At 43.3% G+C, this 17,507-nt stretch overlaps 1 protein-coding gene across 1 annotated transcript; it reads left to right on the forward strand.

The window, feature by feature from the left end:
- Nucleotides 1-283: 283 nt before the first annotated feature.
- LOC311244438 (gamma-crystallin S-like) lies at nucleotides 284-2,026 on the forward strand (the record flags this gene model as incomplete). The annotated part of the gene is made up of 2 exons (XM_084333947.1): nucleotides 284-382; nucleotides 1,754-2,026. The coding sequence occupies 2 exons, from the start codon at nucleotides 284-286 to the stop codon at nucleotides 2,024-2,026; spliced, it is 372 nt and encodes a 123-aa protein (XP_084190073.1).
- Between the last annotated feature and the right edge of the window lie 15,481 nt (nucleotides 2,027-17,507).

The raw sequence follows: 17,507 nt of genomic DNA on the forward strand, positions 1-17,507 counted from the left end.
TTTGTACTAAGCTAGGTTAGCTTGCAGCTATAGCACATTTCCCATAATGTCGGCGTGGTAACAAAAAAATAACAAAAGCAAACAGAACCTACTCCGGGTCAGTTTTATGTCTATATCAATCTAAAATCTCTTCCCCCAGATCATATTCTACGAGGACAAGAGCTACCAGGGTCGCAGGTACGAGTGCGACAGCGACTGCACAGACTTCCACTCCTACCTGAGCCGCTGCAACTCCATCCGGGTGGAGAGCGGATGCTGGGTGGCGTACGAGAGGCCCAACTACATGGGCTACCAGTACGTGCTGACCAGGGGAGAGTACCCCGACTACCAGCGCTGGATGGGCCTCAACGACAGAGTCAGCTCCTGCAAGATGCTCCACTTCGTGAGTCCAGTCTCCACATAACACTCGTCTGTGTCAAGCCAGAAACCGGATGCATATCTAAGCAGAAAGATTGTTCCTGTCCGATTGGCTTTCAGTGTGATGAAGGTGGTCTTATGACTTTAGAAAAATCCAGCCCAGATGCATGATACCTTCTCAGAATGTTTTCTTTTATTAAGTTAAGTTAAGTTAAGTTAAGTTATATTAATAGCTATGGGGCATCCGTGGTAACATGATAAAATCTAGTAGACACTTACATTTTCTTTGATGCCTTGGTAAAATATGAGTTGATTCAGATTAATCAGATTGCTACTGGCATCGCCTTTCCAGTTTCCATCACATAACATGTACAATTGTCACCATGGATTTACTATATAAAATTCACAAGTGAAGGGTACATCTCACAACTTTCTCTTTCCCTGTTCCTTCCTTCCATATCATCAACCCCTTCTTCAATCCACAATCCTCACCTCTCATTCAACACCCCGATGTATGTCACCTCCCCTCTATCCATCCAACTCCTCCATCAAACCCTCCCCCCAAACCCTAATGGCCTGTCCCCACTCCTCCATCTAACACCCACCCGACTTGACCCCCCCAATCCAACCCTCCACCTTAACCCCTCCATTCCTCACCTCTCCTGCATGTCCACTCTCATCCTCCTCCCGCACCCACCCCACTCCAACCACCTCTCCACCCGCAACCCCATCTCCGTCCAACTCACACCCACCCACCCCACCCCAACTCCCTTCCTTCCTTCCTTCCTTCCTTCCTTCCTTCCTTCCTTCCTTCCTTCCTTCCTTCCTTCCTTCCTTCCTTCCTTCCTTCCTTCCTTCCTTCCTTCCTTCCTTCCTTCCTTCCTTCCTTCCTTCCTTCCTTCCTTCCTTCCTTCCTTCCTTCCCTCCCTCCCTCCCTCCCTCCTTCCTTCCTTCCTTCCTTCCTTCCTTCCTTCCTTCCTTCCTTCCTTCCTTCCTTCCTTCCTTCCTTCCTTCCTTCCTTCCTTCCTTCCTTCCTTCCTTCCTTCCTTCCTTCCTTCCTTCCTTCCTTCCTTCCTTCCTTCCTTCCTTCCTTCCTTCCTTCCTTCCTTCCTTCCTTCCTTCCTTCCTTCCTTCCTTCCTTCCTTCCTTCCTTCCTTCCTTCCTCCCTCCCTCCCTCCCTCCCTCCCTCCCTCCCTCCCTCCTTCCTTCCTTCCTTCCTTCCTTCCTTCCTTCCTTCCTTCCTTCCTTCCTTCCTTCCTTCCTTCCTTCCTTCCTTCCTTCCTTCCTTCCTTCCTTCCTTCCTTCCTTCCTCCCTCCCTCCCTCCCTCCCTCCCTCCCTCCCTCCCTCCCACACCACCACACTTGTCCAAACCCCACCCCACCCCACCGCTCCCAGGCCAGCGGGACTCCGTACAAGATGCAGCTGTACGGCAAAGGGGACTTCGCCGGCCAGGCCTACGAGGCGACCGAGGACTGCCCCTCGGTGCTTGAGAAGTTCCACTGGAGGGAGGTGCACTCCTGCAAGGTCCTGGGCGGTATGTGGGTGTTCTACGAGCACCCCAACTACAAGGGGCGCCAGTACCTGTTGGAGAAGGGCGAGTACCGCAAGTCCGTCGAGTGGGGCGCCGTCTGCCCCACCGTGCAGTCCTTCAAGAGGCTGACCGAGTAGACGCTGTGGTGGAAGGCCCTCTGGCTCCTCCCTCAAATACACGTTTCCCATCGTCTACCATTCCCCCTAACGTCTATACCCCCTCCTAGCCCACCATCCCGTCACCCCTCCTCCCTCCTTCACTTCCCCAACCCAACCAACCCCTTTGACCTGGGCACAACCCCTCTCCTCTCCACTATAAAGACCTAGGTTTTACTGGATTCCCAAGCTCTTTGGGGGGATTACTAGGCCTTGTCACTCCTGGAGTAATCCAGCAATAACTCTCATACCTATTTGTACTTGATACGCTGTTTGAGCTAAATAAACCTGTGTTCTACAATTGACTGAGTACATCCTTTACTCGTGGTAAATTCCTCCACGCCGCCAATCGATTTATACAGCTATCTCTCTATCTACTGATTCATCCATCCATCCATCTTCTTCTCATCCCACCTCATAATATCTTACATTTATATAGCACCTTTCAGGAGACCCAAGGCACTTAACAGGAGGGGCAGCTAAGGGAGGGGAACAGGGAACAACATAACAACAACTAAATAATAATCAAAAGGAAAGAAAGAAAGAAAAGAAAAAGGGAAATCAGGCAGAGTCATTAACAAATTTGGTGAAGAGGTGGGTTTTGAGTTGGGATTTGAAGGAGTGCAGGGATGTAGCACTACGGAAGGCATTTGATTCAGTGGATCACAACATCCTGTTAATGAAGCTTAGGGCCCTAGGCTTTAATGAGGCAGCTCAGAAATGTATTGGTTCCTACCTAACAGGGAGACAACAGGTGGTAGATATAAACGGAGTACTCTCCAGTCCTCGGACAGTAGAGTGCGGGGTCCCGCAAGGGAGTGTTTTGGGTCCGCTCCTCTTTCTCCTGTATATTAATGACCTAAAAGCAGCTTGCTCATGTGACCTTTTTTTATACGTGGATGACACCGCCTTACTAGTGTCTCACAAAGACAAACAAGTGGTTGAGCAGACATTGAGTGCAGAACTAGAGAAGGTTAGCGACTGGCTAGGCTACAACAAGCTGTCCCTCCACGTGGGGAAGACTGAGTCCATTCTATTCGGGTCAAAGGTCAGTCTCAGAAAATCGCCAGGTTTTAACATTAGAATAGGAGATACTGTTCTCACAGACAAATCATCTGTGAAATATCTTGGTTGCGTCCTGGAAAACAGCTTATCAGGGGAAAGCATGGCTCACCAAGCACTTACAAAGATCAATAACAGGACTAGATACCTAGCCAGAATCTCTAATTTTTTAGATCAGTCAGCGATGAAGATTCTTTCTGGAGCACTCATACAGTGTCACTATGACTATACGTGTGGCTCCTGGTACAACAGTGCCCCCAAAAGTCAGAAAATAAAACTACAGACATCACAAAACAAGCTAATCAGGGTAATACTAAGGCTACCTGCCCGAACCCACCTTGACCCATCACACTTTGAGATCATGAGATGGCTTAAGGTGGAAGACAGAGTAAACCAGATAGGGATGTGCCTAGTTCACAGAATAGTGCACGGGGTAGTGCCAGTGTACTTCAACAACTACTTCAATCAAATCAGGGACACCCATGCATACCCAACTAGGCGCAGCTCAACTGACTTTGTGCCAGTCAGATTCAGGAGCTGTATGGGGAAGGAGTCATTTCTGTATTCAGCAGCTGTCTATTGGAACAGTCTGCCCAGTGACCTGAAAATCGTAGACAATGCCGTTAGATTCAAGTCCAGCCTGAAGACATGGCTCAAAAGGGACTATACTTAACCTAGACACTTAGCTTAAGGCACCCTTGCATGTTGTATGAGTCTGTTATGTATATAAATGTTAAATGGTATATGTGATGTGTTGTGATGTCATGTTTTGTATGATGCATGTCTAAGCATCACACTCCCCTACCCCCTTACAAGGACCACAATGGAAATAAGCTCTGAGCTTTTTTGTGTTTCATCCTTGGCAGTATATCCTGACTGTGCTTTCTGTCACATGTTTATTTTTTATATTGTCAAATAAAGTCATTCATTCATTCATGTTTGGGGGGAGTGAGTTCCAGAGGGTGGGTGCGGCAACAGTCCGCATGTTGGTGGTGGGGATGGAGGGGAGACCGGAGACCGGAGCCATCACTATCCATCTTCTTCTCATCCCACCTCACTATCCATCTTCTTCTCATCCCACCTCACTATCCATCTTCTTCTCATCCCACCTCACTATCCATCTTCCTCTCATCCCACCTCACTATCCATCTTCCTCTCATCCCACCTCACTATCCATCTTCTTCTCATCCCACCTCACTATCCATCTTCTTCTCATCCCACCTCACCATCCATCTTCCTCTCATCCCACCTCACCATCCATCTTCCTCTCATCCCACCTCACCATCCATCTTCCTCTCATCCTACCTCACTATCCCTCTTCTTCTCATCCCACCTCACCATCCATCTTCCTCTCATCCCACCTCACTATCCATCTTCCTCTCATCCTACCTCACCATCCATCTTCCTCTCATCCCACCTCACCATCCATCTTCCTCTCATCCCACCTCACTATCCATCTTCTTCTCATCCCACCTCATCCATCTTCTTCTCATCCCACCTCATCCATCTTCTTCTCATCCCACCTCACTATCCATCTTCCTCTCATCCTAGACTAGTCTAGACTCTCACACATGCACAATAACACATCTAAAGTACATTTATCATTCATTCTTAGAATAATTCGAAACTAAATTATAAATATGGCTTATAGCATACCACAGCATTACAAATGAAACTACTGCTCATTTTCTATGCAATAACTAAATATATAAAATACAAATATATTCAAAATATGACTTTTCAAGATTTGACTCTTACACCACCTCACTATCCATCTTCTTCTCATCCCACCTCATCCATCTTCTTCTCATCCCACCTCATCCATCTTCTTCTCATCCCATCTCACTATCCCTCTTCCTCTCATCCCACCTCATCCATCTTCTTCTCATCCCACCTCACTATCCCTCTTCCTCTCATCCCACCTCATCCATCTTCTTCTCATCCCACCTCACTATCCCTCTTCCTCTCATCCCACCTCATCCATCTTCTTCTCATCCCACCTCACTATCCCTCTTCCTCTCATCCCACCTCACTTGCAGGCCTTGTCCTCAGCATGAGGCCACAAAGGCTGTTAACCGGTTAAAATAAAACCTGACCGGCAAGCAACTACGGGGTCTGTGTAGTCATTGTGTACGTGTGTGTGTGTGTGTTTATCTGAAACATATACTTGACACTTAGGTTCCTGTCAAAAATGCCAGACACCCTCAATCAAAACAACCCCCCCCCCCCCTGAAGCCAAACAGTGTAAAAGCAACATTTTATTGTCATATACTTTAATATGCTCATAACCAGTGCTTGTGATTACAATGTCCACAATACGGTCATGACGAGCGATGTACAGGTGTTTGTATGCATTACATCCGTTTGTTATGTGTGCAATGGATTCTAAGTGTTGTGAATCCTGATGGTTTAAACAGAATGGACTGTGAGTTTGAGGATACCAAGTGGACAGATTGTATTGAGTGGGTAATACCTGCAGTCTTGCTTTGATGGTAAATTTTAAAACATCCTCACCAACAGCGGCGTTCTTATACACTGAGTGTGAGACCGGGTGGTCAGCAAACTCCAAACAAGCTAGCTTTCCTTGTAGTCTGAGTCCACACCAGTGCTGTCTGATCTCAGACTGCTTCATGCTAAGCAGAACCCTCCTTGCAGAGTCTCTGTGCAGTTCGACAGTCTCTTCCTGCGGTGTTGTGATGTTGGCCTTCACAACCACACTGGGGTGGTCTGTGATAAGTTCATCAGAGACAGGGACTTCAGTCTGTGTGTTGGTGGGTCTTGTCCATTTCAGCTGAACTCCAGTCTGGTTGCAGAGGTCATTGAGATCTGGCCAGTCAGACCAGACCCTGAAGCCCTTGGCCCGAGAGTCCAGTTTCCCAGAGTCTTTCTTCCTGAAGCAGAGGAAGTTATTCTGGTCTGCGGTGGCCAGGGGGATCTTCCTTTTGCGTAGATCCAGCAGGAGAGAGGCCCTGGCCATTTCTCTGACGGTGACATCATCATTGTTAAGCATGTGGAGCAGGTGGGCTAGCCTGGTGGCTATGTAGGTCCACTCGACATTGGGGACTCCCAGCCCTCCCTCTCCACATGGGAGAAAGATCATGCCCCGTGTGGAGTGTGTGTTGAGGCCTACCCACTTTCTGACCAGCTGAACAGGTTTGTTTGTCATTTCTCTCAGTGCCTTGAGAGGGATGTGTACATTGGCAAAAAGGTGTTGGATTTTAGCCAGAACCACCTCTCTCACAGCCTGGAACTTCATGATGACGGGAGGGGGGACAGGTCAATCAGGTGTAGACGATGGAGAAACTCTGTAGTGAGCTCCTCGACCTGCTCCCCCCACTCTCCAGCTATGTTAAACCTGTGGCCAAGGTATGGGTAGGTCTCATTACGGGAATACACCTTGATGGGTTGGCCCATTACAAGAAGGAAGGGGGGCTTGTCATTCTTGGCCTTATACCAGCGGTTGCCTCCACTGCGGCGCTCATGGAGTACGGCGCACTTGGCACACACACACACGCACACACACACACACACACACACACACACACATGATTGATTGAACATTTTATTAACAGATTGCAGAATGGGTACAATACAGTACAGCTCAATACACACAATTGTTAAGGGGATGCAGACCAGAGAAAGACTTTCGTCTTGTTTGCATCAGGGTCCCCCATTTTCAATTCATCATAACATATATGACATACATGACATACAGATAGACAGTACTGCTACATCTATACATTTATGACATACCAGATTTACAAATACAGTACTGCTTGTGATACAAAAAGAGTCTAAAAAAGAGAGTAAATACATTTGATGTAGAAACTGTACATTGGAGGAGGTTTGGTAGGTCGGGTGGGCGGGGGGGGGGGGGGGGAACTGTACAACTGTACAAGCAAAACTGTACATTGGACTATCGACGAAACCTTACTTGGTCCCAAGAGGAGGGTCTTGTGTATTATTGGGTTAGGATTAGGATCGACATTTACTGTACATTGGAGGGGGTTGGGTTAGGACATTTACAGGGGCCAGTTTTGAATTGCAGTCTCCCGTAGGTGCTCTTTGAGAGTGGTTTTGAAAGTGGGTAGTGATTCACATTCCTTTACAGCTTTGGGTAGGGCGTTCCGCATTGATAATTGCGAAACGTGTTTAGTCCCTTGTTTGAGCCGAATCTGGGTTTAACATGATTTGTGGAGCTCCCTCTGGTGTTGTGGTCGTGGTATTCACTGACCTTTGGGAAGTATTTTGACATGTACATGGGTACCTTAGTTGTGTAGTGAATCTTGTAGACCAGACCCATTGCAAGTTGCTGTACTCTGTCGTCTACTCTAAGCCATCCTAGGTTGTCAAAGTGGGCAGGGGTGAGGTGGGTTCTAGGAGTAAGATAAAGCAGTAGTCTGACTAGTTTGTTTTGAGATGTTTGTAATTTTGCTTTTAGCGCCTTTGAGGTGCCATGAGGTGCAAGCATAGTCGTAGTACCCTTGAATGAGTGCTCCTGCCAGAGTCTTCAGGGTATTATAGGATATAAAAACTAGATTCTTGTACCGGATCTCCTCTCTGGTAAACAAGAATACCCTGAAGACTCTGGCAGGAGCACTCATTCAAGGGTACTACGACTATGCTTGCACCTCATGGTACCAAAGCACCTCAAAGGCGCTAAAAACAAGATTACAAACATCACAAAACAAACTGGTCAGACTACTGCTTAACCTCACTCCTAGAACCCACCTCACCCCTGCCCACTTTGACTACCTAGGATGGCTTAGAGTATCCCTCTTGTATCTCTTCTTGTGCTCCTCTGTCCCCTGTGTGCTATACTGTACTGTGTGCTCCCCTATCCGCTTGTCGTATTTTCTGAATGTACTGTCCTGTCCTGTTGTGCCTTTTTATATTTGTGTATTTTATAGGACATTGATTTTATGCTTTGACTGTACTGTAGGCCTACAGCACTTTGGTTGGCTCTTGAGCTTTTAAATGTGCTTTATAAATAAATTACTTGACTTGACTTGACGACAGAGTACAGCAACTTGCAAGGGGCCTGGTCTTCAAGATACACTATACGACTAAGGTACCCATGTACATGTCAAAATACTTCCCAAAGGTCAGTGAATACCACGACCACAACACCAGAGGAAGCTCAACAAATCATGTTAAACCCAGATTCGGCTCAAACAAGAGACTAAACACGTTTCGCAATTATGCCACATCAATGTGGAACGCTCTACCCAAAGCTGTAAAGGAATGTTAATCCCTACCCACATTCAAAACCGCTCTAAAAGAGCACCTACGGGAGGCTGCAATTGGAAACTGGCCACCGTAAAAGTCCAAACCCCCCCACCCCCTCCTAATAGACAGTCTCCTCCCCACCGTATGTATATTCTCTCCCCACCGTATGTATATTCCTCTCCCACCCACCCACCCCCTCCTAATGTACAGTCTACTCCCCATCATATGTATATACTCTGTCAGGAGGGATCTATGGGTAACAGTACTGTATATTTGCATATCATATATGTCACAAATGTAACAGTACTATATACCCGTATCACCGTATGTCATGTATGTCCCTATGCCATAAATGTCACGATGTACATGTCAAAATACTTCCCAAAGGTCAGTGAATACCACGATCACAACACCAGAGGGAGCTCCACAAATCATGTTAAACCCAGATTCGGCTCAAATAAGGGACTAAACACGTTTCGCAATTATGCCACATCAATGTGGAACGCCCTACCCAAAGCTGTAAAGGAATGTGGATCACTACCCACTTTCAAAACCTCTCTCAAGGGACACCTACGGGAGACTGCAATTCAACACTGGCCCCTGTAAATATCCTAACCCAACCCCCTCCAATGTACAGTCATTTACCTAGTATGGTTTTGTCAATAGTTCAATGTACAATTGTGTTTGTTTGTACAGTGTCTCCTCCCCCCCCCCCTCAATGTACAGTGTTACTTGTTTATACAGTGTGCCCCCCGCCCCCCCCCCCCCCCCCAACCACCTCCAATGTAAATTACCCAGTATGGTTGTCAATATCCCAATGTACCCAACCCCCCCCACCCAACCTCCTCCAATGTACAGTTTCTACGTCAAATGTATATACTCCCTTTTCTTGACTCCTTCTGTATCACAAACAGTACTGTATTTGCAAATCTGGTATGTCATAAATGTATAGATGTAGCAGTACTGACTATCTGTATGTCATGTATGTCATATGTCTATATGAATTGAAAATGGGGGACCCTGATGGAAACAAGACAAACGTCTTTCTCAGGTCTGCATCCCCTTAACAATTGTATGTATTGAGCCGTACTGTATTGTACCCATTCTGCAATCTGTTAAATAAAGTTTTCATTCATTCATTCATTCATACGTTGTGTATGTCATAAATGTCACTATTTGGGGGACCCTCACCCTGATGTAAACAAGACAAACGTCTTTCTCTGGTCTGCATCCCCTTAACAATTGTATGTATTGAGCCGTACTGTATTGTAATTTGTACCCATTCTGCAATCTGTTAAATAAAGTTTTCATTCATTCATCAAGGGAGTAGCTGCTAGCTCCTCCTACTCTCTGACTAAACCACACGTCATTTCTGGAATCTGGAGTCTCGTCGTTCAAGTAAACAAAGGCACATTCGTTTCATGTCGACCTCTCCGTTTTGTTACAGTAAAATCTGCTTTGATCCATCTACTGACCGCACATCTGATCTGTTGGGCGTTTAAATTCTGCCACTTTTCCATCCAGACTGGGCCTTGACCAGAGGTAAGTTAGCTGTACCAGCTACCACAGCTAAGCTGCTATGCTAATGCTATACTACGCTACTTCCACGTTATGAGTTTGGGAGAATATGTGACGTTAGGTCAGAAACTGGTGCGACTCTATGTATAGAGAGAAATGTGCATTTATTCAGCTCGTTACTAATAATGACCGAACATCTCAACTGTTGAGCATTTCAGCCAGTTTCGGCTTTACTTGAGCACTCATTCAGGGGTACTACGACTATGCTTGCACCTCATGGTACCAAAGCACCTCAAAGGCGCTAAAAACAAAATTACAAACATCTCAAAACAAACTGGTCAGACTACTGCTTGACCTTACTCCTAGAACCCACCTCACCCCTGCCCACTTCGACAACCTAGGATGGCTTAGAGTAGACGACAGAGTACAACAACTTGCAATGGGCCTGGTCTACAAGATACACTACACGACCAAGGTACCCATGTACATGTCAAAATACTTCCCAAAGGTCAGTGAATACCACGATCACAACACCAGAGGGAGCTCCACAAATCATGTCAAACCCAGATTCGGCTCAAATAAGGGACTAAACACGTTTCGCAATTATGCCACATCAATGTGGAACGCCCTACCCAAAGCTGTAAAGGAATGTGGATCACTACCCACTTTCAAAACCTCTCTCAAGGGACACCTACGGGAGACTGCAATTCAACACTGGCCCCTGTAAATATCCTAACCCAATCATTCCAACCCCCTCCAATGTACAGTCATTTACCTAGTATGGTTTTGTCAATAGTTCAATGTACAATTGTGTTTGTTTGTACAGTGTCTCCTCCCCCCCCCCCTCAATGTACAGTGTTACTTGTTTATACAGTGTGCCCCCCGCCCCCCCCCCCCCCCCAACCACCTCCAATGTAAATTACCCAGTATGGTTGTCAATATCCCAATGTACCCAACCCCCCCCACCCAACCTCCAATGTACAGTTTCTACGTCAAATGTATATACTCCCTTTTCTTGACTCCTTCTGTATCACAAACAGTACTGTATTTGCAAATCTGGTATGTCATAAATGTATAGATGTAGCAGTACTGACTATCTGTATGTCATGTATGTCATATATGTCTATATGAATTGAAAATGGGGGACCCTGATGGAAACAAGACAAACGTCTTTCTCAGGTCTGCATCCCCTTAACAATTGTAGGTATTGAGCCGTACTGTATTGTACCCATTCTGCAATCTGTTAAATAAAGTTTTCATTCATTCATTCATGCTATGCTATGCTAAAATGCTTCTTAGGCCGTGAGCCAGGTCCCCACATTTGGACCATGGGTACCATCTTGGGGGACTAACTTTCATAGTGATTTTTGGGAAGGTATACACCCCTACTGATAGAAAAGATGCCTCCAAATGTGTGCTATCACATATTTTATAACACTACTCAAGCATATTTTTCAGGTCTCCTGTCTGAAATGACATGCCCCAAATGAATCACGATAGCTCCTGAACAATAAGGCCTATACTATGCATGTTTCTGGTCTCCTTTGATAGGTAACATAGGTAGGACATATGAATCCAGTGTAAGTAAACCCACATCTATTACCATTCCAGAGTAAATGGAGATACAATGAAGGAAAACATCATATTTTTACCCTCGCCTGGTACATAATCTTGGCAATATGACCATTATAACCAATATCCCATGGATAATAATGCAACTGAATGTGTTCTCCTACTCCTTGACTACAAATGTAACTGTAAATGTGATGACAATACATAAAAAATACAACAATTATGATACCGTTTAAAAAGGTATACTCAGATGATGTAAATGTTTTGGCCATGGTTACCGTTTACATGTTGACTGTGTGTTTACTGGTAATTTTACTCAAACACTTTCTTTCAATACAGCAATGTTACAAAAACATAAATCTCCCCAAAACATTGAAATAGTAATAAAAAACAAGGAATATTGATCAATGCATATTCAACATCCATATATGGGCCACAGAGCTTCATGCCATATGAATGAATGAATGAAAGAAAACGTTTATTTTTGAACATGTATTCTCCACATTCCTCCAAACAAATCACAGTATCAAGCTCCGTCAAACAGAACAATCATAATGAAAAAGAAACTATAAACAAAAAGTCAAGAGCAATGTAGTTAGTTAGTTGACATGTTAAAAAAAGGAGTAGAGGGAAGCTAAGCTTATTGATCTCTACCAGGGCTGTACAGTGCGACGAGGACATCGCATATTGAGCCTAAATATAGCCCGTGCGAGTGGGAAATAATGTTTGGGGGCAACCTTGCGAGTAGTAAAATATTTGCGTGTGAAGTGAATCTGGGCCACGCTATTCTACTTGGTAGTTGTAGTCTATCGTGCGATTAAAGACCATATCCCCATCTGCGTAGACATACATCCAACACCAAATCCCATAATTCCTAGCGAACAATCGAAACAAAACTGAATGTGGCCTATTGCATTGCATTAAGTTTAAGCCGCAAATTTTGCTCTGCAAGAAGAACGGAGCGGATATCAGACCATCTTATGACAACTACGTCCGATGTGGAGAGATGATAAGAGACCATAGCCGATTAAATTAAGTCGGATCTGGCAGTGATGATTGGCGGGGACACGGACACTTCTAACAAATGTCAGCCATGCATTAGGTGAGTAGCCTACTATTAGGAAGTTGTTCAATACTTAAATACTGTCTACTTAAATTTCCCTCTGGGGATCAATCAACCTATCTATCTATCTAATAACGAGACAATATGCAAATAAGATAATACTAATAATTGTCACGGTTCCCCATATGAAAGTGGCTTGCAACTTACTGCTGGTAAAATCACTGTTTATTTCTCTTTTTGCATAGTATTACATTCCTCTTCTATAAACAATCAAAGTCCTACCGTAAGAGTGATGGCCTCATACAGGTCAATTAAACCTTTATGATTTGAGTCTTTCCTTCGAGCTAAGTTGAACTGAACATTTCACTGTCAAAAGCGCAATCTTAAACAAGGTTGCGTCGCAACACGGTTTTCAAAATAAAGGTCACATATACAAATACCGTAGTAGGCCTCTCAATTCTTATAAAAAAAAGTCCCTTTGTGTGCCAAACATTATTAAAGGTAAACATGTAAAGGAAGCATGTTTAAATCAGCAATGCCTCCCCTCTTGCTGTACCAAAATCTCTCCTAGCTCTAACCGTCACTGTCAAAATAATGTGCCTGATGTCAAAGGCTATATATCTTATGTTGATGTATGGTATTTTTGGAGTGTTACATTTTTTTTAAAATATAAAACAACGTATACCGAACCGAGAACCGAAAACCGTGATACGAACCGAACCGTCGATTTTGTGAACTGCTCCACCCCTAGTGTGTTGTGATGATCTTATTCAAGGAGCACTACAAGCGCGCACACACACACTAGGGCTGAACGATTAATCGATTTTAAATCGAAATCGCGATTTGGAATGATGCAGTTAGCAAATCGCAAAAAAGATAAAAAATAAAAAATCGCAATATTGTTTTTATTTTCTTTTCTTTTTTTTATTTAACCAGGAAGTCCCATTGAGATACAAGATCGGTTTGGGAGAGGGCGGTAAGGGGTTTTAGATTGTGTGTTGTGAAGTTTAGACGTCAGAGAGGGAGAGTAAAGTACAGAAAAAATGGTACCGTTGGGTACCGGTATCGATTCCCAGGTAAAAAGAAACATTTTCAAGCCGCATTTTACAATAAACCTCTGTGGTGCTGCTTAAAAATTATAATAATTATAATCGCAAATTTAATCGCAATCGCAATATCTGTCCGAAAAAATGCAATTAGATTATTTCCCAAAATCGTGTAGCCCTAACACACACACACACACACACACACACACACACACACACACACACACACACACACACACACACACACACACACACACACACACACACACACACACACACACACACACACACAGTTTGTTGTTTTTGTTCTATTAGTGATTTACACACTTTCTCAGTTGGTTCATTATAAAAGATACAAACCTGAAAACAAAAGCACTTAAATGTTAAGGGGAGACCACCCACCTAGATAGGGGAAAAAAATTATAAAGGATGAATTTGCAAACATCTTAATTGTTTAGAATAGTCAAAAAAAGAAAAAAAATTTATTACAATATTTTTGGTCGCATCATTTTATTACCCAAAAAGGGGCATGGTCTATTCAAAATGGACCCTTTTTGCATGTTACCCCAAACAAAATTTTGAAAAAATGGATGATATATAGATATTTTCTCATGGTTTTTCATGTTACTACATTAAATACCGAACTTTTTGCTAGAGGATTTTTTGATATGCCACCCGAACAGGAATGTATGACCTTTTATGACCCCCTAGTCATAAAAAATATATATTTTTTGCATAACATTTTTGTATAAAATGTTCAAAAAATCTGGATCAGTGATATATCAAAAAATCCTCTAGCAAAAAGTTGTGGTATATGGATAGGAGGAAACATGGCCAGTTTGGTGTGTGGAGGTACTAGAGAAATTGAGATTTTTTGTTTTATGTGTAATACAAACTCATAAAATCTTGTTTTGAGAAAAACGCCTTTAAAGTTTTGTATTGTCTGTGTATCAGGCTATGTATGACATATCAACAAACTACCACAGCAATTCAACCCTCCCCTGTCACAAACGCTGTTTCTTGCCTCCCACAAGCCGGCTGCAATGTGGACTAAGTCATAGATAGCACAAGTCCCCTCCGGTACTTGAGGTAACAGCAGTCGCATCTTTTCACCTGCGCAGCTCGATCTCTCAGTGGCGAGGAGTAACGCGTGGGAGTAGGGCTGGGCGGTATGGCCTCTAAATGATATCGCGATATTTTTTGGCCATATCACGATATATATATATATATATATCACGATATTTTGACATTTCCTCTAAAGCACTTAAAAATGCTTGATTTAACCCTTTGATGCATACAGTCATGCCAATATGATAATTATAATAAGTCCCTGCAAAATATGTTTCCATTATTAAACCATGAAGATGCTTTAAAAAATAATTAAATGAAAATGTACTAAGAGTAGTCTACTAACAGACTAATAAAAATGTATTTACATCTAAGACAATTTATATAAAAACGATTGGGTGCCAGACTTTTGCACAGTACTGTGTTTTCTATCCACTTTAGCCAAACACACATACACTACTGTGAGAAAATAATAATCACACACAAAGCCTTACAAAGGGATAATGGCTTATACTATAGCAGACTTAATGATTTTAGAATATTTCAGGTATTACATCAATGCCTACTGAATACTGAGATAACCTAACATCTCAGGTCCAAAGAGAAAGAGAAAAAAGGAAGACAGAGAAGGAGTGGAGTTGAAGGATAGAGGGAGAGAAGGGGGAGAAGAGGGAGAGAAGGGGGAGAGAGAGATAGAGAGAGAACGCGTTTGCGTTTTGAGCGTATAAGCTGCCGTAGGCGATGATGTCATACTCGAATGTAAACAGGAAGTTGAACACACGGAGATTGAAACTGGATGAAAGAAACGAATAACCAATAAATATGAAGCGTCGTCAATATAACCCACCCCCTTTTCTCACTAATGGAACTAGTGTCGTGGAGTCCGCTCTGAGCTAACGCTAGCAGCTAAGAGCTAGCAGCTAAGAGCTAAAGCTAGTTAGCTTAGCCTATTATGGTTTAACTTATCAGCTAACGTTAGCCCATTGCATGTCATTGAAGCTCCGCGCTGGTCTGTGTAATGAAATTACAATTGCATATAATTTAAGGTCCGCGCTGGTCTGTCTATAATGAAATGAGAGGAACGATCTGCACTAAAGCAAGTCTCATATCAGCCGCGACGTGACAACATATACTCGATGTTCACGATATAGTAATTTACTACATCTCACGTAGAACAAGCCGCGATACATCGAGTATACTCGATATATCGCCCAGCCCTACGTGGGAGGCTCACGCTGCCCCCAACACTTCCTGATTCTACTGCGCAGGTGCACCAACCGACCTGTAGGAGTCGCTGTCCACAACGCCCGATCCCCACCCATCAGTTTTTTTCTGTTGTACCGAACTCGTACCGAACCGTGACCCCAATACCGAGGTACATACCAAACCGTGGCTTCTGTGTACCGTTACACCCCTAATAGATATGAATAAATGTGGAAGTTTTGGTCCATCTAGGTACTAGGAAAATGGGTATTTCATGTATTGGTGTTAGGGGTGTGCTGTACGGTGGGCTACCCAGGCTGAGTGACAAGGTGGCATCCAGGAGGAGAAAAATGCACAAAAAAAAAAAGTTTGATGATATATAGATATTTTCTCATGGTTTTTCATGTTACTACATTAAAAAAGTAACTTTTCGTTAGAGGATTTGTTGATATGCCACCCGAACAGGGATTTATGACCTTTTATGACCCCCTAGTCATAAAAAAATCTATTTTTCGCATACATTTTTCTATAAAATGTTCAAAAAATCTGGATGAGTGATATATCGAAAAATCCTCTAACAGAAAGTTGTGGTATATGGATAGGAGGAAACATGGCCAGTTTGGTGTGTAGAGGTACTAGAGAAATAGAGATTTTTTGTTTTATGTGTAATACAAACTCATAAAATCTCATTTTGAGAAAAACGCCTTTAAAGTTTTGTATTGTCTGTAAATCAGGCTATGTATGACATATCAACAAACCCTTTGGCACAAAGAAAGTTGTATTTTCATTTAATTTAGTGTACTTTCTGACGAGGACGTGGTCTTAGTTTGTCCAATGCGACCCTGGAAACACCACTTGGAAGACAAAAACATCTGATCGGCCAAAAACAACAGCTGCCTGCACCAATAACCAATTGGATGTTCTGGATCAAATTAAATGCAATATCATAGGCGTATATTCATAGATCAGAACTATAGCAGTGCATCTGTCTATATACACCCATGTAGGGCTGGGCGATATGGCCTAAATATGATATCACGATATTTTCTGACCTTTCGGCGATACACGATACGCATCACAATGTTTTTCTTTTTTTCCCCAAACAATTCATTATGAGGCTTACCAAGACAGTATTTGAGTTTGCAAACTAACATTAAAGACAAAATAAAATACCCATGCATTTAGCATTATATATTAGATTTAGATTATTGGATTATTAGATTATATATTGCATATATTTAGCAATGAGATATTATATGATTTAGATATGAAATATGATGAATTGAAAATGGGGGACCCTGATGTAAACAAGACGAAAGTCTTTCTCTGGTCTGCATCTTCCAGTCCACTGTTGTTGTATTGAGCTGTATTGTATTGTACCCATTTTGCAATCTGTTAATAACGTTTTCATTCATTCAGACGGCAAACAGAATAATTTTGATTGACAGTCGAGTCTGCCAATTACGTCACACCGCTTGCACCCGCCCTGCTGTTCTTAGCACCAATCGGCAAGCACGTATACATTTTTTACTTCCGCTATATCCGCCATTGATTTTGACGAGAGCTCAATGACAACAACAACGGTATCGGTAGCTCCCCGCGGCCGACGTTTAGCTTTTAGCTTCGCAGGATGACTAAACGAGCCATAATGATTTTACTGCAACAAATGTTATAATAAAAGCCTTTCCATACATCTGTCTGA

Source organism: Notolepis coatsorum, assembly GCF_963971535.1.
Source record: "Notolepis coatsorum genome assembly, chromosome: 1".
NCBI lineage: Eukaryota > Metazoa > Chordata > Actinopteri > Aulopiformes > Paralepididae > Notolepis > Notolepis coatsorum.